General features: G+C 45.5%; 1 protein-coding gene across 1 annotated transcript; it reads right to left on the minus strand.

The window, feature by feature from the left end:
• Positions 1-1,150: 1,150 nt before the first annotated feature.
• TMEM129 (transmembrane protein 129, E3 ubiquitin ligase) lies at positions 1,151-27,448 on the minus strand. The gene is made up of 4 exons (XM_072619986.1): positions 27,059-27,448; positions 21,473-21,947; positions 10,269-10,428; positions 1,151-2,676 (listed from the first exon to the last, which is right to left on the minus strand). Exons 1-4 carry the CDS (start codon positions 27,261-27,263, stop codon positions 2,428-2,430), a joined length of 1,089 nt encoding a protein of 362 aa, XP_072476087.1. The 5' UTR covers positions 27,264-27,448; the 3' UTR covers positions 1,151-2,427.
• Positions 27,449-27,490: the final 42 nt, after the last annotated feature.

The raw sequence follows: 27,490 nt of genomic DNA on the forward strand, positions 1-27,490 counted from the left end.
ATTGAGTTGGCTAGACTAGATGGTCTCTAGGGTCCCCTTGAGTTTCAAGTCCATGATTCCATGACCTGGGTTTGTATCTGGGTTCCGTCACTACTGATATAGCATGGGAGATTTAGAGCTGGGAGAAATCTAGAACTTCATCTAGTCCAAACTTCTTGTTTTACAGATGAGGAAACTGAGGCCCAGTGAGGAAAGTGACTTGTCTGAGGTCACCCAGTCAGTGAGTGACAGAGCTGGAATCTGACTCCAAATCTGAGGTTCTTGATATTACCAAGGCCTCCCTTCTGTGTGATTGCTGACAAATCACTTTTTCCTGAGCCTGTGTGTAAAATGAAGGGGGGTCAGAGGAAGAGATGCAAAAGGTCATTCCTGGTTCTGGAGCCTAGGACCTCATGAGGACAAGAGTACATTTCTTCCTCTTTGTTTCCTATCGAAAAGTTAATCTGAAGTTCATAAACTGCATTTTAAAAATTAATAAGTTTTGATTTTGTGTCTTATGAAATTTAAAACATCAAAGTCTAAATTTAATTAGTCACTTCAGATCCTGGTCAGACCAGGTGGGTCATAAGACCCAAGTTCTCAAACAAAACAAACAAATCTAAACTATTTATCAGATCCTCAGTTTTTTCATATGTAAAAGAAGTTGAACCAGATGACTTAGTCTTACCCTTCCAGGGCTGAGATAAGAGTCTATTTCCTTCTTGATCTATCTATCTACCTACCTATTTATGTCTATCTATTTATCCATCCACCCATTCACCCATCCATCCTCTGCATTAACCCTCAGCCTAGGTCAGTGGGGGGCAGCTAGGTGGTGTGCTGGATAGAGCACCAGTGCAGGAGTCAGGAGGACCTGAATTCAAATCTCTCCTCAGACTCTTGACACTCACTAGCTGTGTGACCTTAGGTAAGTCACTTAACCGCAATTGCCTCATCCTGGGTCATCTCCAGTCATCCTGATGAATATCTGGTCACTGGATTCAGATGGCTCTGGAGGAGAAGTGAGGCTGGTGACCTGCACAGCCCTCCCTCACTCAAATCAAAGTCAAGTACAAGTCATGCCATTATTTCTCTGATGGCATGGTCTTCTTCAGCAATGAAGGATGAACACACAGTTCAGTGGGGAAGAAAGTAAACACATAAAGCCACATGATTCCTACTCTTTATTGGAATGATAGTATTCATACCTCTTATACTAAGGGATCCTCTTTCAATTGCCCAGTGTGGTAAACAGTAGGAAACAGGTCTAACAATCAAATGGATCCAACATGACTAGAAATATTGTACCCCCTGCAAAGAATGGAAGAGTTTTCTTTGTATTTACACAATGAAATTGATTGTTTTTGTCCCAAAGTTGTAGGTTTTTTTAATCTTAGATGATTCTAGTCTTGTCCTTTAAAATACCTTTAAGAAAAAAGATAAAATGAAATACCTTTATGGTATGGATTTTTGTATTGTAGATAATTAAGGTGCTTGCTCTTGTCCCTAACAGTTGTGCTGAGAAGCGACTTTAAACACTGTGGTCAACCCAAAGCACTGAGCTATAGGGCTGGAGTTTGAGGATGATGTGGAGGAAACGGTGGCATTTAAAACTATAGTTATTAAAGCTGTGGAAACTGTATCTTGCTACCGCAGGACTTCGCCCTCTTTTCTGCAACCTATGGTGGATTATCTAGTACAAAACACATGGATGGGAGGGACTACAAGAATGGGAGAGATAGGAAGAAAGAGGCAAGAAGAAGGGGAGGTGCAAGGGTGAAGTGGGACTGAAAGAGATCAAAACCAGAAACCAGAATTAAACTTCTCACTGACATGATACCAATTAGATAAGCACAGGCCCAGAAACCATGCCTTCTCTAAACATGTGTGTGGACAGCTACAGGCCCAAAATGTGCTTGAGGAAGTCCTGGAAAATCGTATGCACTTGTGCAAAAATCATAAAGAATGAACTTTTAAAAACAGCTTCAGTAAAAGAAAGCTCAGGTCCTGTCAGGGACAGCATCTGCCTTGTTACTTAAAAAACAAATAGCCCTTTGCTAGTCTAGTCACACAGAGGATGAGGGGCAAGTGCCCTGGAATCCTTCACTATATATGAAGTGTGGACAGAGAAAGAGGGTGAGGTAGAGGCATCATCTCTTCCATCCAAAGTCTGGAAGTTAGAGCCTCGTGCTGCCTTTCCTCCCTCCCCTTATCTGGGAACAAGGTGAAATAAGCAGCCTCCAGAGAAGGGCTGGTATTTGGAGGGAAAGGACAGGCCTGAGGAGCTTAGAAGGGAAATGCTGAGGCCTGCCAAGTTTCCCAAACAGAAGAAGGTGGAATAGAGTTACCGAGATGGGCCTTTGCCTTAGACACAAAGAGCCTGAGAACAGCTCCCCTACCCAAGGCCACTCGAGTCAACCCCAGGAGCACATCCCTGCTCTAGGAAGGTCAGTGGATGATGCAAATGTCCAGGATGCAAAATTTGGCCCTGCAGGTGGGGCAAGGCACTTGGCTGGAGAGCCAGGTCTCCGGGTGCTGCTGGTCCTGGCGGCTGGCAAACCATTTCCCCATGCACGTCAGACACCACATGGGGCGGCAGTAACACTGCTGGCACTCGCCCTCATCCGACTCCTGGCAGTTCTTCACCAGCTTAATGTTGGCACTTGTCTGCATGCAGCCAATGCAGGGCTCCAGCTCCTTCCAGGGTGTTGGGAAACCGGGAGGGGATGAGGAGAAAAAAAAGCAAAAACTTAACTTCTTTTTTGGCTCTTTTTAGAAGACCTGTATAGTTCAAGGTTTTTTTGTTGTTTTTTTTTTCTAATTTAATGCAAAGCAAGGCAATCCAGTAAACAAGAATGAATTAATTCCCAAGTCTGTGCAGAGCCCGAGGCTCCACCTAAGGGCTCACACAATTCAGGTAAGAACAACTACACTAACTCATTTCCACAGTGTATGAAGGCTTTCCAAGGTTTCGGGCTGGAGGCAGTAAAATGATTGCCATCCTGATTATATGGATGAACAGACGAGCTTAGAAAGGGAAGTTAAGTGGCCCAAGTCCTGGACCTAGTAACTGCCAGCAATGGGATGACCTGGGCCCTTGAGAGTTCACAGCTATCAAATGGTGATACACAATAGTGCATCCATGTGAAGGCACTATTGACAAGGGTCATGAGGAGGAAGGATTTGATTTGGGCTTTAAAGGCCAGGTAAAAATTTACCAAGAAGAGGGGGCATTGTAGAACATGGAAAGGAGCAGAGGTGGGAAAGTTCAGGGGGCTCAGGGCAGAAAGGCAGGCTGGAGAGGTCTGGGGAGAGACACCTGTGAGTGACCAGCAGGGAGATTCAGCTTTAGTTGGCAGCTAACAGGGTACCCCTAAAAATGCTCTCAAGACTGACTGGCCCAGATCTTTACCATCTATTCTGCTGAATGGAAAAGAAAGAAGGAAACGGGGTGAGGAAAGCTGTAATTACAAAAACTCAGTTCCTAGTCAGCTGTGATTCTGCCCCCTTTCCTCTCTGCTCAGCACCTAAGGCAGCCTTTAAGGAACCATTTCTCAATGAGGGCAGTGGGCTGCCTCAAGGGGCTTCCTGCCCACCCAGCCTTTGTGTGGGTGCCTAACAATGCACCAAAGACAAGGCCAACAGCTTTCAGGCTGGTCTCACCCTCCTGGAAAGTCTCCTTGGAAGTCTAGGAACCACGGAATTCAACGGGGATATTCCCAATCAGGCCTTTGCTCGGCTCTGCCTGGTCCTTCCCACCCCACTCTAGGGCTCTCTGAATCGTCCCAGGCCCCCATGGTCCACTCACATCTATGCTGTCCAGTCTGGCCTGTCTTCCCGATGAGAGCCCAAGTTCCCCAAGGCCAAGGGCACTGTCTTGCATTTATCTTTGTGCTCTCCTCCCTTAGCACCATTTACTTCCTAGCTGTAGTAGGAGCTCAATAAATACTCACTGAATTGAATTTAATTAAATCTGTTTTTTCCAACCAATTTATCACTTGGTTCCTTGTATCCACCCTCCCCGACTAAGACAAACATAAGATCACAAAAGGGACCTTATGGTGCAAAAGAAGTAACACATGATCCAGGCTGTCTCAGAGCCAATTAAAGGGGAGGCATATATTATCTCCTGCCGGGCATCGATTTAAACTCAAATGAAACACTCTACTTGCTTTATCCATCTGGACACAAAGATGCACACACATGCAGGCAAGGCTAGATTTTTAAAGCTCATTTTGGTGAATACCAAAGTGACAAAGTTTATAATAAAGAGGGTCAGGAAGCCTGTTAATCTAAAACACTCAACTTAATGCACCGCAATATTTATTAAGCTCCTACTGCATGAAGAGCCCTGTGCTGGCTACAAGGGGAGATGAGACACAGGTGACTGCAGTAGGTGACAGTACCTGGTGAAGGCCCTGAGCAGAGTGGGAACAGTGCAGTGGGAGGCCATGGCATCTGTACTGGAGTCTGTGAAGGGAGAGGTGGAGTGGGGGAGGGGGTTATGCTAGGCAGGGAGTGGGGGGAAGGATGGCAGGGTGAAGCTAGTGTGGTTTTACTCTGGTATACAGAGCTCAAGGTGCAGCATGTGCCACAGTAGGGCTCAGCTGGCTGACTGCAGGGCGTGAAATGTCTCGCCTAAGCTTTCCTCCTGACTTTGGACTGGAGAGGGGAGACACAGGGATAGGGGAAGGGAGGGTCACATAGGCATTACATGTCAGAGGCTCGATTTGAACCCAGAACCTGTGCTTGCTAATTCCATGTTAGAAGGCAGCGACATTTGTCTAGGCTGGGGACAGAGGGCTGATACTAGGGATGGCAGCTCTTAAATCTGGGTGTTTGCTGGTAGGGAGGAGCTGGCTGCACCAGGGAAGTCAAGAGCATGCAATTCCGTGGCTGGACAGTCCACTGCTGGGTTGGAGGGGCTGTGGGGGAGTATGGAGGAATAGGGTGAAAATGCCAACCAGCCTAGGCCCTATGTGGGAAGCCCAAGCTCAGTGGCAATTAGCAGCAAAAAGAAGATGAGAAGGGCCTGATGATGAGGTCTGGAATGAAAGATGGCCACACAGCATGAGACGTGGCCTCAGGCCTTCCTACTATTTACCTATGAGGCTCCACTGTGAGGAAGTTGCTTCCTTTGGATATGGAAGACCTTCGAAGACTGAGCTGAGAGCAGAAGCAAGTCTTTGAACCTCTCTGTGCCTCAGTTTCCTCCTAGATAACAGGGAGATGGGTCCTGATAGCTGCACTTCTAGCTTCACAGAGGTGCTGTGAAACACTGAAGAGATAGGAAGTATCACAGTTTTTCATGAAATGCTGAAGAAAAGAAGTCTTTGGTGACCTGGAAGAGGAAGTTCCCTTCCCTGAGGAGCTGACGGGAGCAATGCCCCTGAGGGCAGCTATGAAGGAGACAAAATACAGCCTCATGCACTGAAGGGGTGCCAAGTCCAGGGAGAGGTTTTTAGGAGGAGATATAGGCATGTTTGCAGGCAGCAGGGAGAAGAGTAAAGCCTAGCCAGGCAGGAATGATTGTGGGCAGTCTGCTGGAGAAGATGGGGGATGGGATCAGGGGACATGGTGAGGGACTGACCTGGAGTAAAGGAAGAGAGTGGGGATCCAGAGGTTCTGCAATGCAGAGATAGGGAGAAGAGAGAGTTCATGGCCAGTAGTATGAGGCGAGTTCCTTAGCTAAGAGGCTAAAAGGCCATAGGAGGCTTGAGGTAGGAAGGGAAGGCTGGGAAGAGCCTCATTGGAGGGTGGGACAGAGGACCCATGAGGAGCGAAAGGACTGTCTTGCTGCTGTGAGGGCCCAGGCGCCATTCTATAATATAAATGTGCAGGAGGTCCAGTACAGTCTGGGAGTATGACTTCCACAGCCATGGAGGGTGTGAGAGACTTTAGAAGAGAAAAGGGTGTGGAAAGCCCTCGGTGAGGTCTGGGACAGAGGGATAGTTAGGGAGGGGGAATGGAGAACAGACACAGTTATAATTAAGATATGAGAATCACTGGAGACCTATCAGGAAAGCGTGAGGGTGTTCTCAAGCTGAGTCAAGTGGGAAAAGTAATTTAGCAACAAGGCTTAGGGAACATAATAAGGTGTGGCTGATGAAATGTATATCTTTTGGCACTCACAGAGAGTATCATGTCATTTCACATCTAATAAATAAAATCGAGGAGTTAAAAAAAAGTGACATATTTATTGCTGTCTCCTAAAAGAGAAGACACTTAAAATAATTTTCCTTCTCTTACTGGCTTTGGAATCATTTGTTCCTGTACGTAGGTGTAACTAAGAGATCCGTACCCTCAGAGGCTCCTGAAGGGTGCAGGGCTTTCAGGAAGCTGACAGGTTTCAGGAGTTCAGAGACCACCCCTCCCTCCCAAATCATCATCTCAGACACTGTCTCTACTTCTCTTAGACAGACTGCAAAAAACGACAGCTTTTCATTTTATTAGCACTTAAAAGTTTACAAAAGTGCCTTCCCCACAACAACTCTGAAAGGGAGGGCAATACAAGGCTTTTATTATTCCCATTTTACAGAGGAGAAAACTGAGAGAGAGAAAAGTAGCCTGGCTACACCCAAACATCTAGGATGTATCTGGGGCAAGGATTCAAACCTGATTCCAATTCCAACACGCTGGTACTATGCTGACTCTCAAGTTTACAAAAATTCTCATTATATTCTGATAAATATAACTGAGTCTGAATCATCTTTAAGTTTAAAGGTGGTTGGGGTGTAGTATAAGAAGTCTGGGACTATTCAAACCACAGAAATACAGATACTACCCACTTATTAAGTGTTTACTGGGTACCATGCACTAAACCTCATGTTTGCCATTAGCTTTCCAAATGTCCCCTACCTAAGGTGAACAATCATCAATGTTTTCTGTTCAAGAGTTCTGCTTTCTCTTCCTGATCCTGCCCCCTTTTATCCCATCGGACAAGTCCCCAAGAGGATCAGGCCTCTTTCATCTTGTTTAAAACACATCCCTGTTCAGCATCTCCAGGGACACTTACTAATATAGCACTAATAAAGCTGCTTCCAGAAGGAGGTACAGTCAGTAGCAAATGGCTTGACTAATCCAGAATCTAGGAAATCCTCTGCTCCATAACCAAAATTGCAATGGAAATAATATTACTTCATTCTTCCATACTGCTTAAATTTTTCCAAATTGTTTTTTTTTTTTTATGGCCACCCTGGGGGATGGGCAGTGCAAGTATTATTATGTCCAGTTCACAGAGGAGAGAGCTGAGGTTAAGAGGGTGAAATTACTTGCCCAGTCACCCAGCTGGTCAGCAATCAGTTGGCGATAAGCAAAGGGGTCAGGCCTGGGGAGAGAGATGTGGGCGTGTTGGGTCTGCAGAGAGTGGAAGGCCACGGAGTGCCTAAGTTGTAGAGGGGGTTGGGGAGAGAGTGTAGACAGAGGAGAAAAGAAGGCTGAGGTCAGAGCCTTGGGAAATCCACCCCTCACATGGGTTGGGAAAGGGGACAGCCTGGCAAGGCACCAAATGGCTTCTGCTCACGCTTACTCTCTGTCTTTGTCTCTCTCCCAAGGACTTTCTGCACAGAAAGTAATTTTTCTCCCTCTATCTACTGACTCCTTCCCTGCTGCCTCCACACAAGCCCAGCTCTCCCCCCATCCTTTAAAAAAAACAAATACAAAATCCTTCACTTGACACTGCCAGGCCTGCAAGCAATGTCCTACATCTCTTCTCTTCATCATAAAATCTTAGAGCAAGTGTTCTACACTGGTTGTTTCTCCATCCTCATCTCCCACTCACCTGGCACCTCCTGGCAGTCTGGCTTCCCATCCTACCCCTTTCTCCAAGGTTACAGTCCTCTCTTCAATGCTGAATCCAATGGCCTTCTTCAATCCTCTCCTTTCTTACTCTCTGTCTGACCCTCCTCCCCCATCCATCATGGGCGCTCTATCCTGCCTGGGATTCTGACTCCCCTGTCTCAGGGTTTTTCTCCCAGCCTCCTCCATGGAATCGTCATCCACTGAGTCCCAGTGGCTGTGTGTGGGTGTGCTCCAGGCCTCAAACCTGCTCCCTCTTCCCTTCTCTCTCTCTCCTCCTTCCCTTGGTGATCCTGTCAGCTCCCAAGCTTTCAATCATCATCCCAATCTCCACAGCCAGCCCTCCTCTGTTTCTTAAGCTCCAATTTACAATATACTCTAACTTAACTTCTATATCACCACCTACCTGCTAGACATCTCCACTTGACATTCCACAAGTATCCCAAACTCAACCTGCCTAAAGCAGAAGCCATTGTCTTTCCCCTGAACCTCCCCTAACTTCCTTCCCCTGTTTCTGTCAAGGTTCCCCATCCTTCCTGTCACTCCATTTCACATCCCTTCCATGTCCTCACTTTTGTCAGCTCTTCCCCTGTCCCCTTCTCTACCCAGTCTGCTGCCTTCCTAATTCTGCCCCTTATTTCTCTCTCCAGGACAAATGAAATCTCATCCAAACTGACCTCTTTCCTTCCAGTCTCCTTCTCTCCAATTCATCTTCCAAACATGTATCAAACTGAAATTCCTATAAACACAAGCCTGAGCATGTCAATCTCCTCAAGAAGTTTTGATGGCTCCCCATTGCTTCTGGGGCAAATGACAAATTCTTCTCTTTGGTGTTTAAAGCCCCTCACATTCTGCTTCCGCCAGCCTTTCCAGATTCCCTTCACATTACTCCTACTGAAGTACTCTCTGATCCAACAGAGCTATCCCAGGTGCTCTTCCCCTCCATTCCCACCCCACCTCAATGCCTTTCAGATGCTGGGCCACCATCCCTCTTTCTGGAATCCCTAACCTCTTTCAAAGCTCATCAGTTACCTCCTACACAAAATCTTTCCTTACAGGAAGCTGGGTAGTGCAGCAGACCTGGAGTCGGAAAGATCTGAGTTCAAATCCAGCCTCATTCAGGTCACTAGCTATGACCTGAGTCACACAAGTTACTTAACCTCTGTCTCCCTCAGTTTCTTCCTCTGTAATATGAGCATCGTAATAACATCTATGGCCCAGGGTTGTGAGGATCAGATGAGATATTTGTAAAGCACTTTGCAAACCTTAAAGCACTAGATCAATACCATTTATTGTTGGTATTATTGCTGTTAACACGTGCTCCCACTCCCACCACTGGTAGTAGTGGACAGAATGCTTGATGCAGTCGCCTATCTTCCCCAAATTTTGCCTCTGACACTTATTAGCGATGTAGCCATGGGCTAATCGCTCCCCTTCTCTGGGCCTCAATTTCCTCATCTTTAAAATGGGGATAGTATCTGTAGCACTCACTTCACAAGATTGTTGAGAGCCTTAAGTGAGACCTAGAAAACTTGGTGAAAACCTTAAGGTGCTACATAGATATCAGTCACTATTATTTTTGCTTGGTGCGTGCTCATCCACATCTACATTATATCCCTCCCATAGTACGTTAGCTCCTTGAGGGCAGAGATTATTCCTTTTTTGTCTCTGTATACCCACTTCTCTTGCCTGGTGTTTTGCGCAGACACTTAGTAAATGCTTATTGAATTGAACTAAATTGAAAGTATGGTGACAAGCCAGCCTAACAAACACCATCAGTGAAAACTTTGCTTCTACTCAGCTTTCTGGCCCGGCCGCTGACAGCCCTACAACTGGAGGGAGGATAGTGCCACCTTAAACACTTATCGGCCTCCTGTCTTATACCCTCACATCTCAGCTGCACGGCCATCTCTCCTGTGCTAACTGTCTGATGTGGGAATTTTTTCAAATCTCTCTACTGTCTATTAAAGAAATTTATGCTCACGCCGGTAGTGGGGCAAGTATCTTTGTCCCCATTTCTCAGATCAACCAATCAAGTATTTATTAATTGCCTACCACACACAGTACTGTGCTAGGTGCTGGAGGTGCAAATAGAGAGAAGGAAACAATCCTTACAATGAGCTTCCACTATAATTCTGGAGACAAGTACATGTGAATATAAACATACACACACAGCTTAACTATACAAGCTCATATATACACAAAGCAGTCAAAGACAAAGTAGTTTGACAGTAAAGGTGCTAGCAGTTGGAGGAGGACCAAGAAAAGGTGATCATGCAGAAGGTGGTACTCAAGTAAGAGAAGGGACTCTATGAAGCAGGGGAGGAGGGAGCACTTTCTGGTTCTAGGAAACGGGGGGGCAGCCAGGGCAAAGGCATGCAGACAGGAAGTGCTGGGCTGTGGAACAACGAACAAAGCTGGTGGTAGAACCCCAGTGGTGCCCAGGGCTCCTGACTGCTACTTCAAGACCGTACTCTACTCAATTTACCTACCTGGTTGCTGGGAATGGAATAAGGTGGGTTGATTTCCACCAAGGATGTAAATGTTTCCAGAAACAAGTCACCCAGGCTCTGGTGGATTACGACATTGGCGGCATTGCGGATGGGTGCATGGAGTTTCTCACGCAGTTCACCATACTCTGTAGAATTCAACCTGAATGAAAGAAGGGGAAAGGAAAATCATTTCTTCATTCTACTTATCTTAGGACTTAGAAACTGAAGGGTTCTTTGAGGTGGTCTAATCCACTGCTCTCATTTTACAGATGAGGAAATCAAGTCCTGGGGAGTTAAGGGATTTGCTGAGAATCAGGATTAAATTCCAGAACCAGAATTTGAATCCAGGTCCTCTGACTCCAAATTCACAGCCCCTCCCACTATAATACTTTGCCTCTGACACAGGTTTAGTGAGGAAATGTCATTTACAATGTTAAACTCTGTATTCTTCTTGACCAAAGATTCTAACCTGACTCGAATTAACCATTTTAAGGACACATCCTACTTTTCCAAAGGGCCACTTAGTTACATGATCTCAATTTAAACTCAGCGCTTAACAAGTATCTCATTTGATCCTTATAATGACTCTGGGAGGTAGGAAATAGTATGATCCTCATTATACAACTGAGAAAACTGAGGCAGACAGTGGTGAAGTGACTTGTAATTATCAGAGGTTGAATTTAAATTCAGGTCTTCCTGATTCCAGGTTCAGTGCTATCTCTACTGCATCACGGCTGACTTCTTGAGACTGTATTAGGCTATCAATCAATAAACATTTATTAAGTAACTATCATGTGCCAGAAGTAGCTAGGTAGCACAGAGGATAGAGTGCTGGGCTTGGCATCAGGAAGACTCATCTTCCTCAGTTCAAATCTGGCCTCAGACACATACTGTGTGACCCTGGGCAAGTAACTTAACCCTGCTTGTCTCAGTTTCCTCATCTGTAAAATAAGATGGAGAAGGAAATGGCAAACTGCTCCAGTATCTGTGCCAAGAAAGTCCTGAAGCCTTGAAGTCAGGAGGCAGATAGGGAGGGAGAACATTCCAGGTATGGGGGACAGCCAGAGGAAATGCCAGAGCCAAGGGATGAGAGTGTTGTCTGAGAAGGAGCCAAGGGGCCAGAATCACTGAATGGAAGAGTAGTGTAAAGAGTAAAAAGACTGATAAGGTGGAAGACAGGCCAGCTTACCCACCCTGGAGTAGTTTTCAAGTCCATGAGGAGGTCCCTTACAATGTAGAGCAGCTCTAACTGGTAGAAAGTTCTTACATACCCTTTCCTCCTTTTCTCTATCCCTGTTCATTCTAGTTTTGCTCTCTGGGGTCAAACTGACCAAAATGAATCCCCTATATGGACAGTGGCCCTTCAGATACTTAAAAATCTTACTATTGTCCTAAGATTGTGTGTGGGGGGTACCTTGTGTTCCAAATTCTACCTTAAAGTGCTATAAGAAGTCTGTTATCACCATCTTGACAGTCTTAGGCCAAGCCACTATCCTGTGCATGATGGTATCATGGAAAAAGCATTGAACTTGGTATTATGGGAGACTTGGGTCCAAACCTGGCCTCTGACTTGCCTAGTTCTATGCCCATGGACAAGGCACTTATCCTCCCTCATCTATAAAACAGACAATACCTGCAATAATTCCTTGCAAGGTTATGATGAAAACATTTCGCAAGTTTCCAAGTGTCTGATGTATGTAATGATGATGATCATTATTATGATGGCATCTGTCAAGGACAGAGGCTGGAACCTTCCTTATTCTGGATCTCTTTATCATCTCAGATGGGAATAAAAATACACTGTTGAGTACTTGTTTTTTTTTCTTTTCCAGGAGAATAATTCATTCTGAGGTGGAAAGAAAATGACAGGAGGTAGCCTGTGGCTTAAATAAAAATGAATTCTTTCTAGATTTGTGAGAAGCCATTGGTTATCAGTCATGCTCTAAATTGGATGGGAGAGAACAAATGGACTGAGGGACACACACTTGGCTTAGAAGGTGAGGATGTGTTTGAGGAAATGAGCTGGTGAGAATTATTCTGATTTCACAAGCAACAGTCTTTAAATCAGACCAAGGGAGAAAAAATGCTCTCTCTGCAGGCCCTGATTGATTTCGCCAGCCCTCGCGGCTTCCCTGAACATCTGCTTTATTAATTCATGGTGCAGCGATAAAGGGAAGGATGTTTATAACCAAGACCTCCAAGAGTGTGTCAGAGATGAGAGCAGCTACAGTGAACTTTTAATCTTCACTCAAGCAAATGAAAATGCATCCAGCATTCTCTAAACACAGTATTTTCAACAGATCAATTTTTTTAAAAAGTATTTTTTAAAGCTTTATTGATTTCGTTTTTCACACGATCATTTCTCAACAAATCCACCAATGTTTCACTGATTCTTCCCATGCAGCAAGTTAAACAAACCTGACCCAGAGCCAACTGCATCTGAGAACACATGCAACTTCCTTTCTCATAGATTTCTACTTCTGCATCAAGAGGAAGTGAAGGTCAGCACAGCACTTTAGCCTAGAGATTGAGGGGCAGAATTGCGAGGGGGAGACAAAAAACCTGTTAACATGGTGCTGAACAACAGGGAAGGCCCTGGAGTGCTCCTCATTCAATACTCCCATTATCTTTTTAATGATGTAGGTGCAGTGATAATAGGTTAGCTGGGTGACCCTGAACAAGTCCCTTCCCACCTCTGTCCTTCAGTTTTTTAATCAACTGACTTGAGTACTGTGGCCTTACTTCTGTTCCCAATTCCCTATATGAACCTCAGCAAGTCTCTTCCCTTCTGGGGGCCTCATTTTCTCCAAATGTTGAAAAGGGAGGTAGGACTTTGTGATTTTTTGGGTCCCTCCCTGCTCTGACGTTCCACATTCTATGTCGTAAAGTCCCTCCCTGCTCTGACATTCCACATTCTATGTCATAAGGTCCCTCTCTGCTCATTCCACATTGTATGTCGTAAGGTCCCTCTTAGCTAGGACATTACAAGGAGGGTACCAACTCTTACAATCCATGTTCTGTTCCCAGGACATGGTGCTCTGGGATTCTAGCTATCTTCACACTTTGCAGGTGGGAACAGGAAGAGCCTCAGAGGCTCACTGAGAAGCCCTACTTAGATGGCAGAGTCCAGAGCCAGTCTTTATTATAGCAACAGATTTCTAGGAATGTGACCAAAACGATGACATCCATAACATTACCTGCTGTGTTAGGGAATTAAAATGAGACTGGCTGTCTTGGTCCCTCGGGGACTGCATATCCAAATGTACATACTAGTCTTGCTAAGCACAGCATCTATTACTGTCACTGAATGCTACAGCACAGCATGCCCATGCTGAGAGGGCAGGGCCCCTGGAGACCATTTAGTCCAAGCTCCTTATTTTATTGAGGAGAAAAGTGAGGCCCCAGGAGAAGACATGCTGTGTGCTCAGAGCCTTATAGTGAGTTATCGGCAAAGTCAGAACCAGAACTCCAGTCTCCTAGGCAGATTTGGTGCCCGTTACTGTTAGTGTTCTGGCAGCCAGAAATCTGGTCAGTGACAGGACAGCTCCCTGGTCCACAAAAGGGGCATGTGCATGGGGAGAGTCATTCAGTGGTAGTAGAACAGCTGGAAAGTGTTGGACAGAGTCCCAGGAGAGCAGGGGCTTTTAACTTTTTTTATGTCCCTGACCCTTGGATGGTCTGGTGAAACCTATGGATACCTTCTCAGAATAATGTAGGGACTGCACTTATAATGGAAGGAAATGCTAAATTTCAGTTAGAAGTAAGCACAAATAAAGATGCATTTCTCCCCATCTAGTTTCTCAGACATCTGAAATCTTTGTGGGTCCTTTGAGGGGATCAACAGACCATGGATGAGGACCCCCTGCCATAAAGCCAAGAGTCTATCCTAGGAAGGTTTATCCCTTTTACTTTGCATTTTATTTTTCTATAGCAAAAGCTCAACAACTTTGCAATGGTTCTCTCTGTATTTAGATACTCCTGTGGGACCAGAGGGATTTAACTGAGCTTCCCGGGAGGGCACTGGGTGGTGAGAAGGCTGGAGACGAGGCTTCTCACTCCGGGATGACCAGAGGAAAGGAGGATGTTGATACTGGAGTTGAGCAAGCTCGTAGCTGAGATGCAGAAGTGAGATGAGCCTTGTTCGACCTGGCCTACAGGGCAGAATGAGAGCCAGATAGAGAGATGGATTTTGACTCAATGTAGGGAAGTACTTTCCTAACAATGAACACTGCCCCAAAGTGGGAGTGCTGCCTTGGAGGGCTCCTCGAAGTGTTGGGGATGGCATAAAGAGGACTCTAGTATAGTTTGGGCTGGATTAGTTCAGGGCCATTAATCTGGGTCTGTGAATTTATGTGTGTGGTTTTTTTTATATTCTGTTAACTATATTTCAACAGGATAGATTCTCTTTAGAATGCTATGGAATTTATTTTATGTATTTAAGCCATGATTCTAAAAAGGGGTCCTTGGTTTTACCAGACTGCCAGAGGGGTCCATGATACCCCAAAGTTAAAGAACTCATGGAGGAGATGATCCCTGTGAATCTCTGATCCTGTTATCTGTCATGTTCAGGGCTCTGTGCCATGGAGCACAGGGGAAGAAAGAGATAATCGAAGATTCCTGCCCTCACAGAGCTCCTAGTCTAGTGGGGCAGATGATACATGAATAAGGAAGTAAAGGAACTGAATGGATTATAATGGATATAGAGCTCAAAGTCCAAATTCAGCCTCAGATACTACCTATCTGTGTCACCTCGGGCAAATCACTCAACCTATTTGCCTCAATTTCCTCAACTGCAGGGGGCGGAGCTAAGATGGCGGAGTAGAAAGACGCAAATACACATAGCTCCGAACCCACAACCCATACAACATCGGTATAAAGTAACTCACAGCGAATTCTGGAGCAGTGAGGCCACAGAACAGTGAAGAGAAGGAGATTTCTGTTCCAGAGGGACCTGCAAACCTCTCGCAAAAGGTCCATCGCGCTGCAGACGCGGAGCCCAGCCCAGCCCAGACCTGCTGCGGCCGCGGCACCAAGAGAAACAGACCCGAGCAGGCTTCAGGGACGGGATCTCCAGCGGCCGCACAAGTCCCTCCACCCACAGGTGACGGGGGTCGGTGAGAGAGTCTCTTTGGCAGGTCGAGAGGGGAGTGGGGTGCCCCCATAACTCGCCCCCCCCCTCCAGAGGTAGAGGCTGGGAGGCGGCTGCAGACTGGGGCTCCCCAAGCGGGCAGGAGCCTGGATCCATTGTTGAAGGTCTGTGCATAAACCCCCTGAGGGAACTGAGCCTGAGAGGCGGCCCTGCCCCAACCTCAGCACCTGAACTTAATCTCACACTGAATAGCAGCCCTGCCCCTGCCAAAAGCCCTAAGGCTGGAAGCAGCATTTGAATCTCAGACCCCAAACGCTGGCTGGGAGGATCAGGAGGCGAGGTGGGTGTGAGGAGAATATTCAGAGGTCAAGTCACTGGCTGGGAAAATGCCCAGAAAAGGGAAAAGAAATAAGACTATAGAAGGTTACTTTCTAGGTGAACAGGCATTTCCTCCCTGCCTTTCTGATGAGGAAGAACAATGCTTACCATCAGGCAAAGACACAGAAGGCAAGGCTTCTGTGTCCCAGCCCACCCAATGGGCTTAGGCCATGGAAGAGCTCAAAAAGAATTTTGAAAATCAAGTTAGAGAGGTGGAGGAAAAGCTGGGAAGAGAAATGAGAGACATGAAGTCAAAGTATGAACAACAAATCAGCACCCTGCTAAAAGAGACCCAAAAAAATGTTGAAGAAAATAACACCTTGAAAAATAGGCTAACTCAATTGGCAAAAGAGGTTCAAGAAGCCAATGAGGAGAAGAATGCTTTCAAAAGCAGAATTAGCCAGATGGAAAAGGAGATTCAAAAGTTCACTGAAGAAAATAGTTCTTTCAGAATTAGAATGGCACAGATGGAGGCTAAGGACTTTGTGAGAAAGCAAGATATCACAATACAAGCCCAAAAGAATGGAAAAATGGAAGATAATGTGAAATATCTCATGGGAAAAACAACTGACCTGGAAAATAGAGCCAGGAGAGACAATTTAAAAATTATGGGACTACCTGAAAGCCATGATCAAAAAAAGAGCCTAGACATCATCTTTCATGAAAGTATCAAGGAAAACTGCCCTGATATTCTAGAACCAGAGGGCAAAATAAATATTCAAGGAATCCACAGAACACCGCCTGAAAGAGATCCAAAAAGAGAAACTCCTAGGAACATTGTGGCCAAGTTCCAGAATTCCCAGGTGAAGGAGAAAATATTGCAAGCAGCTAGAAAGAAACAATTCAAGTATTGTGGAATTACAATCAGGATAACACAAGATCTAGCAGCCTCTACATTAAGGGATCGAAGGGCATGGAATAGGATATTCCAGAAGTCAAAGGAACTAGGACTAAAAGCAAGAATCACCTACCCAGCAAAACTGAGTATAATACTTCAGGGGAAAAATTGGTCTTTCAATGAAATAGAGGATTTTCAAGCATTCTTGATGAAAAGACCAGAGCTGAAAAGAAAATCTGACTTTCAAACACAAGAATGAAGAGAACCATGAAAAGGTGAACAGCAAAGAGAAGTCATAAGGGACTTACTAAAGTTGAACTGTTTACATTCCTACATAGAAAGACAATATTTGTAACTCTTGAAACTTTTCAGTATCTGGGTAGTGGGTGGGATTACACACACACACACATGCACACACGCACACACACATAGAGACAGAGTGCACAGAGTGAATTGAAGAGGATGGGATCATATCTTAAAAAAAAATGAAATCAAGCAGTGAGAGAGAAATATATTGGGAGGAGAAAGGGAGAAATGGAATGGGGCAAATTATCTCTCATAAAAGAGGCAAGCAAAAGACTCATTAGTGGAGGGATAAAGAGGAGAGGTGAGAGAAAAACATGAAGTCTACTCTCATCACATTCCACTAAAGAAAAGAATAAAATGCACACTCATTTTGGTATGAAAACCTATCTTACAATACAGGAAAGTGGGGGATAAGGGGATAAGCAGGGTGGGGGGGATGATAGAAGGGAGGGCATGGGGAGGAGGGTGCAATTTGAGGTCGACACTCATGGGGAGGGATAGGATCAAAAGAGAATAGAAGTAATGGGGGACAGGATAGGATGGAGGGAAATATAGTTAGTCTTATACAACACAACTATTATGGAAGTCATTTGCAAAACTACACAGATTTGGCCTATATTGAATTGCTGGCCTTCCAAAGGGAAGGGGTGGAGAGGGAGGGAGGTAAAGAAGTTGGAACTCAAAGTGTTAGGATCAACCGTCGAGTAATGTTCTTGTCACTAGGAAACAAGAAATATAGGTAAAGGGGTATAGAAAGCTATCTGGCCCTACAGGACAAAAGAGAAGATGGAGACAAGGGCAGAGAGGGATGATAGAAGAGAGAGCAGATTGGTCATAGGGGCAATTAGAATGCTTGGTGTTTGGGGGGGGAGGGGACAAAAGGGGAGAAAATTTGTAACCCAAAATTTTGTGAAAATGAATGTTAAAAGTTAAATAAATAAATTTAATAAAAAAAAAATTTCCTCAACTGCAAAATGGGGATAATAATTGCACTGACCACCAGAGTTGATGTGAGGATCAAACAAGTTAATCCTTGTAAAGTGCTTAGCACAGGACCAGGCACATAGGAGGGACTATCATAGTCAGTGCTGGAGGAATTCAGGGGGTGTCAGGGGATCATTTCTTGGGAGGTGAGCCCTAATGATTCAGGAAGAGAGGAAGAGGGCATTCTACAGGTGGGAGAACAGCAGAAGTGAAGGTGCAAAGGGGTCTGGCTGAGCAGCTCCCTGGGCCTGGAGTGACCACTCAGTACATCCCATCCTTCTGTTTAGCCTCAGCTCAAATGCCATCTGGAGCCTGAAGTCCTCTGAGCTCCTAAAGCTGACGAGATTTTTCCCCTCTTGGAACCTGCAGAGCTCTTAGTTTTTCTCATCTTACACCCCCTCATACCTATCTTTGTTTGTCATAGCTATTTAGCCTCCTAAAGTTCTGGGGTGCTCCCTCTGAGGCCTCATCGTGGCTGTGGGAATGCCAGGTTTTTAATGATCTTGTGAGGCCCTGCCTAATAAGGAGGGTTTGGTGCCTCAGCCCAGCTACAGACTACACACCACATAACTGTCCTTCCATGATCTGACTGGATGAGCTAAGTGCACAAAAGTTCTTCCCCATAATGACCCATGAGGCCTTGCACCACGCCAATAATTCTCGGAATGTGATGGGAGTTTCACACGGTATACCCTGACACTTGAAATGGTATTTTATTGCAGATAAAAGAAAATGAATACAAGACTGTGTAGAATACAAAGTGTGCTAAATACATAATTAATATATGCAAATAAGTGGGTGCAAAATTAATAAAACCTGCCTCTAACATACAAAAATGTGACCACCAGACCTTGAACTCAAAGAACTCAACAAAAAGAGAAAATGTAAACGTGTGGGTCTCCAGATTCTCCCATACCACTGCCAGCTTAAACATGCAGTGTACCCAAGCTCCTCAGGGCAAAGAGTAACATGCCATGAGTAGAAAACTGCACATGACTCTATGAGTCACAAAAGGAGCTACACAGTCTGTGTTGGGAGAGGGGGAAGCCCTAAATTTCTGACCATGGAAGGACCCAAATATCATCTGTGTCTTTGCCTGTACCACCACTTCTCTACTCTGTAACAGTGGAGATCTGCAAATTGTGGCCCAAGGGTCAAACCTGTCTTCTATCCCCCCAGTCCAAGAATGGTCTTTACATTTTTGAATATAATCACTGAGATACACTACTCTTAGCTGGCTGGCCAGTACGAAGACAGGCAGGTGGACCTGACCCTCTGGTCATGGTTTGCTGACACCTCATCCAGTCTATAGCCTTCCTAAGGACCCCAGCATAGAGCCTGCACACAGAGGGAATCACTTTGCAAGAGGACTGTTTGCTCCTCTATCTTCTGGCCTGAGCCCCCTGCCTCTCCAGAGTGTCTATCTCAGCTGGGGATGGCTCAGATATGCCGGCATTTTCAGAATGAGAGGGAGGGAATCAGCCATAGCAGGAAAGCTAGAAAACAGCTGTGGTCAATTAAGGGCTTCAACAAGAACACCAGGAAAAAACTAAGAGCATAAACAGGGCCCTGTGGTCAAGAGATCATCCCTGCAAGGACCAAGTAACCTATACTTCCCTCCTTCCCAGAGCTCCCAGGGAACCCAGGCTGTCTGCATTTCTCATGTGGTTGCTAACTCTCATACACTGCTCCACTGTATGAGATGATAACGATAATAAGAGCTTATTTTCCTGAGTTCACTGAAATTCAGAGAAGTCATAGAGCTAGGAAATACAGAAGTTTAGATCTGAACCCAGGTCTCATGATTCCAAATTCTGGGGTCTTTGCATTGAACCATGGAGCCTCTCATATGGCATGATGGGTGTATGGGTATGTGTGTGTGTGTGTGTGTGTGTGTTTGGTCACCTCTTGGGCTCCAAAAGGCAATGCCAAGAAAGCAAGGTCTGGCAGGTTCTCCTAAGATGGAGAAGCTCTGAGTCCAGGGCAACTCATGGAGGACATGCCTGCTATCTCAGAACTTAGCTAGCTGGGTGCACAGAGAGGCCCATCATCAGAAGGCTGGACAGCATCGTGCCTCAGTCTGTTTACACTGATGTGGAGGATTTGCACTCTGCACACATGGGAAGGAATGCCCACAATGGTGAAACCACAGAGAGGGATGATTTCTAGACAGTTCCATTTGCCTCAGATGACTCTTACTCCGTAGGACAGCTGCCCTAACAGGAGAGGGAGGAACTAGCTACATGACCAAACACAAGTTATTTAATTTCTCTGAACCTCAGTTTTCTCATCTGTAAAATGGGCTTAAAAATGCCAGTTGTAATCTGAAGGCCTTAGAGTGCTTTATAAATAGGGGTGTGTTGGTAAACATTTAACAATTAGCTCTCTGGAAAAGAAAGTATACATGATGTACTTTTAATTTTAATCTGCATTATTAACATTTTCTCCCTCCTTTTTAAAGTCTAGGGGTCTAGAAAATTAACAAAATAACCAAACCCTGATTTGTTGTATCTGCTGAAATGCATTGTGGAAAAAGCAATTAAGTGGCGCAACAGATAGAGCACTGGAACTGTGGGCAAGAAGACCTGAATTCAAATCCAACCTCAGACATTTACTAGCTATATGACCCTGGGCTAGTCATTTAACCTTGTTTGCCTCAGTTTCTCATCTGTAAAATGAGCTGGAGATGGAAACGGCAAACCCCTCCAGTATCTTTGCCAAGAAAACCCCAAAGGAGCTCATGGACAATTGAAAACATGACTCAACAACAACAAAAATGTTATTATTATTATCATTAAAGGCAAGGAAGGTTCTGTAAATGAGTCAGCAGCAGGAAGCTGGCCAGTGGGTGATCAATTATTGGGGCTAAAACAATTCAGGAAGCCCAGTGAGGGAGAAGAGTGCAAAAGGAAGTACAAGGAAGCAGATTCAAGGCCCAGCCCTGAGACAGGGATGGTGTATGCCTGCCTAAGGGCAGGTAATTTAATCATTATGAATCTTAGTCTCCTCCTCCTCCTTATGGGATAAGGCCATCTACACTACTGACCTCCCAGGGTTGTTGTGGAGAAAGCACTTACACCACTAAGGTGTCAGTCAGTTTCTAGTCAACTAGCACTGATTAAGCACCTATGTGCCAGGCACTGTGCCAAGGGTTAGTGTGGAGAAGCTGCAACAATCTACAATGGCACCAGTGTGCACCTTGTGCAGATGAAAACACAAATCATTTGAAGTGCTAAACAATCCCTGTTATTTTAAAAGAAATTTAAAACCAACTTGGGGTTGGTTCCCTCATGAACTAAATTTGCTCATGGTCCTTGGACCGAGCTCAGCCCTACACCCTGATTGATTTCATCTGAAAATGGAGAAGGATTAAGAAAAATGAAAGATTAGATTCATGCTATTTGTCCCCAGAGGCCAGAGCTAAGAGTACAAACCGGATGCTGCAAAGAGCCATGTTTCATTCAGTTCAATGTAAGGATAAACTTCCTAAGAGTCAAGACTGGAAGGAATGAGCCAATCCTCCATCACTGAGGTGCTGAAGCACAGACTGGGTTAGCATTTGTCAGGGATGGAGCCTCTACAATTCTATAAGGAAGAGAATTTGCTTACCTTATGTCAAAGGCTTTGATGAGGGGATTGACACTGGCCACTCGGATGGTGAGAAACTGGACGGGCAGATTGGAGTCTGGTGAGAGTTCGTGCTGGCGTGACTCTGTCACTGTCAGGTGGACGTCCTGCTGCTGAGCCACATAGATGTGATAGGTGGTCACCTTCATCACCCAGGTGTCGGTCACAATCACCCGGGCTCCCGATACCCCTGTGGCAAACTTGTCGATACGTCGGAACTCTGTGTTGATGGAGGAGGCCACTGCTTGCCACCCTGACTGTGGGAGGGCATGGAGCGCCAAAGTCCGGGCTAGTGGGTGACGGTCCCACCTGTTCCGGAACCAGTAGTAAGCAACGGTGCAGGTGATGGTGGGGAAGGAGACTGAAAGTAGAAGGAACAGCTTCCAGCCTTCCGGAGCCTGGTTGAAATAATACAGTTGCTTCTCAGATGCCGCAAAGCACATGCCAACGTAGTACCCTGCAAGGAGCAAACAAAGGTTCTCCTTTTAGGAAACAAGGCACAAAGATGTCCCATAACCTTGCAAGGCCTCTGTATGGAAACCAGCAAATAGGCATTTCCTTTCTCTCTGGCACTACAGGAGGCCCCAATATCTTCAATAATTCAATTCAACAAATAGTTCCTGGATGCCTCCCTGGACTGTGGAAGGAGATCAAAGATTGGAGAAGACGGAGTAGCTGCTTCTCAAGAAGTTCACAGTCTAATGGATGAGAGGACTAGGTACCCAAAGGAGTGTTTCTGAGAGTGTTTTATTACCGTTATTGTGCTTACTAACAGCATTAAGGGTGATGGAAATGATGTTCCTCCACTAAAGACAAAGGATCATAAAGAGTTGGAAAGAATCGCACATGTCATCTAGTCCAACTCCCTCATTTTACAGATGGGGAAACCAAGGCACAGAGAGGTTCTGGAGACTGGCCCAAACTCATACAGTATTAAGAGCAGAGCTGGAACTCAAAGGTCACATGGCTCCAAACCCAGCACTCTTTCAGCCTTTAGGACTTCTCTAAGGTGCTCCTGCATCATGGAAGGCTATGGAGCAGTGTTCAGACTCCAGCAGGTTTAAGATGGGAAGATTGCAAACCCTGGCCAGACCCCGACAGGTTGTCAGCAGGTCACCGAAGGCATTAGCAGGCAACTGCACAAATGTTTAGGTCCCATCAACTCTGAAGATAGTCTCCTAAAACAAAGACCTGTACAGGTGAGAGAAGGGCCCACAGTGACCAAAAACAAAGATCTTGGAAAGACTGAGGCACTGACATGAATAAGCACTAAAATTTATTTTTGTTATGGTCATTCTTAATTTTCAGAGCCCTCTCAATAAGAAGCCCTTCTTCAGGTCCTAGAAAGGTCGAAGTTTATTGATGTGAATGTCCGTGATCACTAGCACCTCTGCTGCATACACAGGGTGGAATGAGCCCTTAACTGGAGTCCCCTGGGTCTGGTCTGAGCTGCTTGGCCTTGGGCAAATGATGTAACTATCTGAACATCAATTTCTTCACCTAAGAAATGAGGACAATCGCTGATGTAAAGGTTACACTCACACTTACACGTCTGCTCTCCTGGCTCACTTTTATTTTTTTTGTTTGGATCTATAATTTCATCAGCACGGAGACCTCCCTCTTGTAGAAACCACCTCCATGGATGCAGCCTGGCAGCAATACGGTGTTGTGGGGAGAGGGCTCTAGACTCAGAGGCAACAAGACCAGGATTCAGATCCCACATCAGACATATGAAGGAGTGAATGAATGAAAAAGCCCGTATTAAGCCCTGACTAGGACCACACTTTGCGCTAAAGGCTGGGCATTCAGATATAAAAGTGAAAAACAGTCTCTGCCTTCAAGAAGCTTACATGCCACTGAGGAAAACAACAAACACTGGCAATCTGCAGCCAAACAAAGTTATAAGGATGAGGATTGGGTCAGATACACTGGCATGCCTCATCCTGAAACAACTGCAGTCAACTGAATCATGGTTTAGGGCCTCAGAACTGGAGGGGAGGGATGGCAACAAGGAAGAATAAGGAAGCCTTGGGGGTGAGAAAAAGGAACTCCATTGGTGGCTGAAAATATGAAGATAAAAATGAAATAGTTCCTCTCTCCAGGAGCTCACATACACAGGTAAATAAATACAAAATGTATTCCTATATGGGAAGAAGCACTAGCAATACAAAGTAATATGGAGGGGGAGAAAGGAGGAGAGGGAAGCACTTCCAGTGCCCCTCTTAGGGAGCAAGGGGAAGGGGGAGCATAAGTTCTGCAAGGTGAACAGACTTTGCAAAGGCATGGAGATGAGAGATAGAATGCTGTATCCAAGGACCAGTTTGACTAGACTGTAGCGTATATGAAGTGTCAAGTTTGGAAAGGTAGTCTAGAGTCAAACTGCAAAGAGTTTTAAATGCCTCAAAAAGGGGGCTGGTGTTTTATCTTAGAGGCATCAGGGAGCCCCTGAAGCTTCTCAAGCAAGGATGTGACATTGCCCTCATCAAGTCTGTAAGACAGAATTACAGGCCTTTGCAATTTCGCTCTTAGACCACCTTTCCAAACTTGATGAGGGCATGGAGAAGAGAGATTACTTGGAGAGTGCAGGGTTACACAGGTGCTGTGACTTTCCTTTCCTGCCTCTCCCCCATGGTGGGTGTCCTCACCAACCCTCTACCCCACAACACATAGCTAGGTATAACTGGCAGCTCCTAAGCCCAGGCTGTTCTGTGATGCCTAGCCACTGGCTTGTTGTGAGAATCAAATGGAATCACATCTGTCCATAAAGTGTTATATAGAAATTCAACTCAATTTTACTACCGTTAATTAAGGATCTACAACAGGGAAGGCCCTGGGATCAGGGAATGGGGATGGAAAGATGCAAAAGAACACAGTCCCTGTCCTAAAGAGACATAACCCAAGAGAGAGGATAGGAATAAGTATGGTACAAAGGAGAATGTGAAATGGCAAAGAAAGAACCAAACAGAAAAGGTGAGGAGGAAGGGACCACTTTCCTCTGCGTAGGGCTGTCAGAGAAGGCATCTGGTGGGAAGTGGCCCCTGAGCGAAGCCAAAGAGTTTTCACACCATGCCTTTATCATTCTCTATCTCTGAACCCTTCTGGATTGTTGACTCTACCCACTCTCTACCCAGTTAAGAGTACTTCTCAAACATCTTTCATCCCCCTTCACCTATCCCCACCAAACCAATCTGAATAACTTTCATTTGTGGGATCTTTTTCCAAGTGTTAATTTTCTTTGTCCCCTCCCCCATTTCTTTTCCCATCTAAGTTATTCTTGATTAAATCACTTCCTTTTTATAGGCTCCACATTTACATGTCCATTCTTTATTCTCCCATTAGTGGAACAGCTTCTAGGAGACAAATGGTGTTCCCCCTCCTCTGTCCCATTCCTCTATTAATTAGGACACTGGCAGACTGTATTCAATCCTTCCTTCTCCTTCTTTTTCTTTAATTGCTATGCTTGTTTTGACGTACATTGTTCTGGAAAGCCTCACTCCTAGAAACAGCTGTTCACGGAGGAGGCAGTAATTGTGCTGTTGGGATCACTTTCTATCCTGAATCATTAACAAACGACCCCCACTTTTCCTTCCCCTTACCACAGCACTTATCCTTTCTAGAGATAGTGAGGATAGCCTTTTCGAACCTGAGCATATTATAACTTTTAGATCCTAGTTTTTTTTAAATATAAATTTTATTTTGACTTCCCCTGACACGTCATATATATATATATATATATATATATATATATATATATATATATATATATATATATATATATATATATATATCATATATTCAATGATATGAACAAGCACTTAAGAAATGAAAATAAGAAATTGAGGGGATGCCCATCAATTAGGGAATGGCTGAACAAGTTGTGGTACATGATTGTGATGGAATACTATTGTGCTCTAAGAAATGACAATCAGAATGATTTCAGAAAAACCTAGGAAGGCTTCCATGAACAGATGCAAAGAGAAGAGAGGAGAACGTTGTAAACAGTAATAGCAATACTGTATGAAGATGAACTGTGAATGCTTTAGCTATTCTGATTAACGATGATCCAAGACAATTCTGAAAGACTTATAATAAAAAATGCTATCCACCCTCAGAGAAAGAACTAGTGGAATCTGAATCTAGATTGAAGCATAATTTTTTCCTTTATTTTTTTGTTTGTTTGTCTTGCAACAAGGCTAACAAGGAAATATGTTTTGCATGATTACACATGTAAAAATGGATATCACATTTCTTGCCTTCATCATGGGTGGGGAAGATGTGCAAGGGAGGGAAATAATTCAGAATGCAAATTTCAAAAAAATCAATGCTAAGAATAATAAATTTTTGGAAAAAAATGAAAATAAGAAAAGGGAGCTTATGCTAAAACAAACAAGAACTTATAGATTATTATACCTGTGGTGCAGTGGACCCTGCACCTAGAATGAAGAGGATCTGAGTTCAAATCCAACCTCAGACATTCACTGACTGTGTGACCCTGGGCAAATCACTTAATCTGTTTTCCTTAATTTCCTTCAATATAAAATGAGAATAATAGCACGTATCTCCCAGGGTTATTGTGCAGATAATATAATATTTGAAAAGCTCTGCAAACCTTAAGGTTATATAAAAGCTACTTATTAATATTGCTGATTCTTAAGACCATCCCCAGAAATCTGCATACTGACTTTATTTTGTTCTGACATGTCAGTCACTTCCAGTAATAAATAACATTCCACAAAAGTACAGTCAGGCCAAGTCATAATACAGTGATTCTGACTGCCTGTCCATATCACTTGTGTTTTACAGCCTTTTGTTTTTTTTAAACAGAAAGGAAGTGTCCTTGAAGTTTGGTAATGTGTAACCAACACTGTCCATTATGTTTGACTTGCATTTTGTTTTGTTGCCTTCATGGCATGTATTTCCTGTCTGCATCCTTTCTTTCCTGCCCGGATTAAGGATAAACTCCTTCAGGGGAGGGGCTTTGTGATAATGTACCACTTTTCATCTCTGTATCTTCTCAGGAGCCTGGCCCAAAACAGGAACGAACATTAGAAAGGCTGGTTGACTGGAAGTGAAGAGCTCACAAAGGCTCTTCATATCTGTGGAATGGTTCATAGGGCTTAATGATTTAGGGCTGGAAGGGCAGCCCCCCTTCCCTTGGCTTCCTTCAAGCCCACCCACCCCATTCTGCAGGGGTCCTTCCCCAGCCTGGGGGCTGGACCCTCTGCACCGTGCAGCACCCCCTTGGGACCCTGGGGTGGGGGTCGTCCCCAATGGACTGAAGCCCCTGGAGGCTTCTGAGCCCGCACCCCCGGCCCTCCCCAGGGGTCTAGACTGCAGGCACCCCGCCCCTTCATGCCGACCCAGGGAGGAGCGGGTTTCCTTGGGTCCCCCACCGGCCTCTCTCCGCGCCGCCCCGGCTTTGCCTGGCCCAGGGCCGTCAATGCGGGGTCCCAGAGTGGGGGTGCGGTGTGACCCCTCCGGGTAGGGGGCGCGACAGACAAGGAGCTGAGTCAAGCCAGACTAGCCTGGTCAGCCGCCCCGCCCCCCGGCGCCCCCGCCCCCACTCACCCAGCGGCAGCAGCGAGTGGACCAGCATGGTGACCGTGGTCCTGCGCAGGTGGTACTGGACGAAGGCCACGTCCTCGATGCCCAGCCAGCTGGACAGCAAGTTCTGCACGGTCAGCCCCGCCGAGTGGAACTCGTTGGGCGTGAAGACGAAGCAGACAGAGAAGACTATGTAGGCCAGGGTGAAGGTCACCTCGGGGCTGTCCATGCTGGTCCCCCGGGCGCCGTCAGGCCGCCCGGTGAGGCAGCCCAGCCCGGCGGGGTCCGACCGGAGCGTCGGTGGAACGAAGACCGACCTGCCCGCGGCGCCCGGCCCCGCCCCCGCCCTGGGCCGCAGGGACTTCCCGTCCCCGGCCTCGGCGGCCGCGGGGGCTGCTGGGAAATGTAGTTTCCAAACCCGTGCCCTCCTCCCGCTCTGTCACAGAAGCGTCCGCT

This window comes from Notamacropus eugenii, chromosome 6, assembly GCF_028372415.1.
Source record: "Notamacropus eugenii isolate mMacEug1 chromosome 6, mMacEug1.pri_v2, whole genome shotgun sequence".
Lineage (NCBI taxonomy): Eukaryota > Metazoa > Chordata > Mammalia > Diprotodontia > Macropodidae > Notamacropus > Notamacropus eugenii.

Excerpts from the sequence above, each read along its gene's own strand:
- TMEM129 (XM_072619986.1), bottom strand. The coding sequence starts at position 27,263 with ATGGACAGCCCCGAGGTGACCTTCACCCTGGCCTACATAGTCTTCTCT. Across the intron at positions 10,429-21,472 it reads ATCAAAGCCTTTGACATAAG|GTTGAATTCTACAGAGTATG; the intron begins GTAAGCAAATTC and ends TCTTTCATTCAG. Across the intron at positions 2,677-10,268 it reads ATTCCATTCCCAGCAACCAG|GAGCTGGAGCCCTGCATTGG; the intron begins GTAGGTAAATTG and ends ACACCCTGGAAG.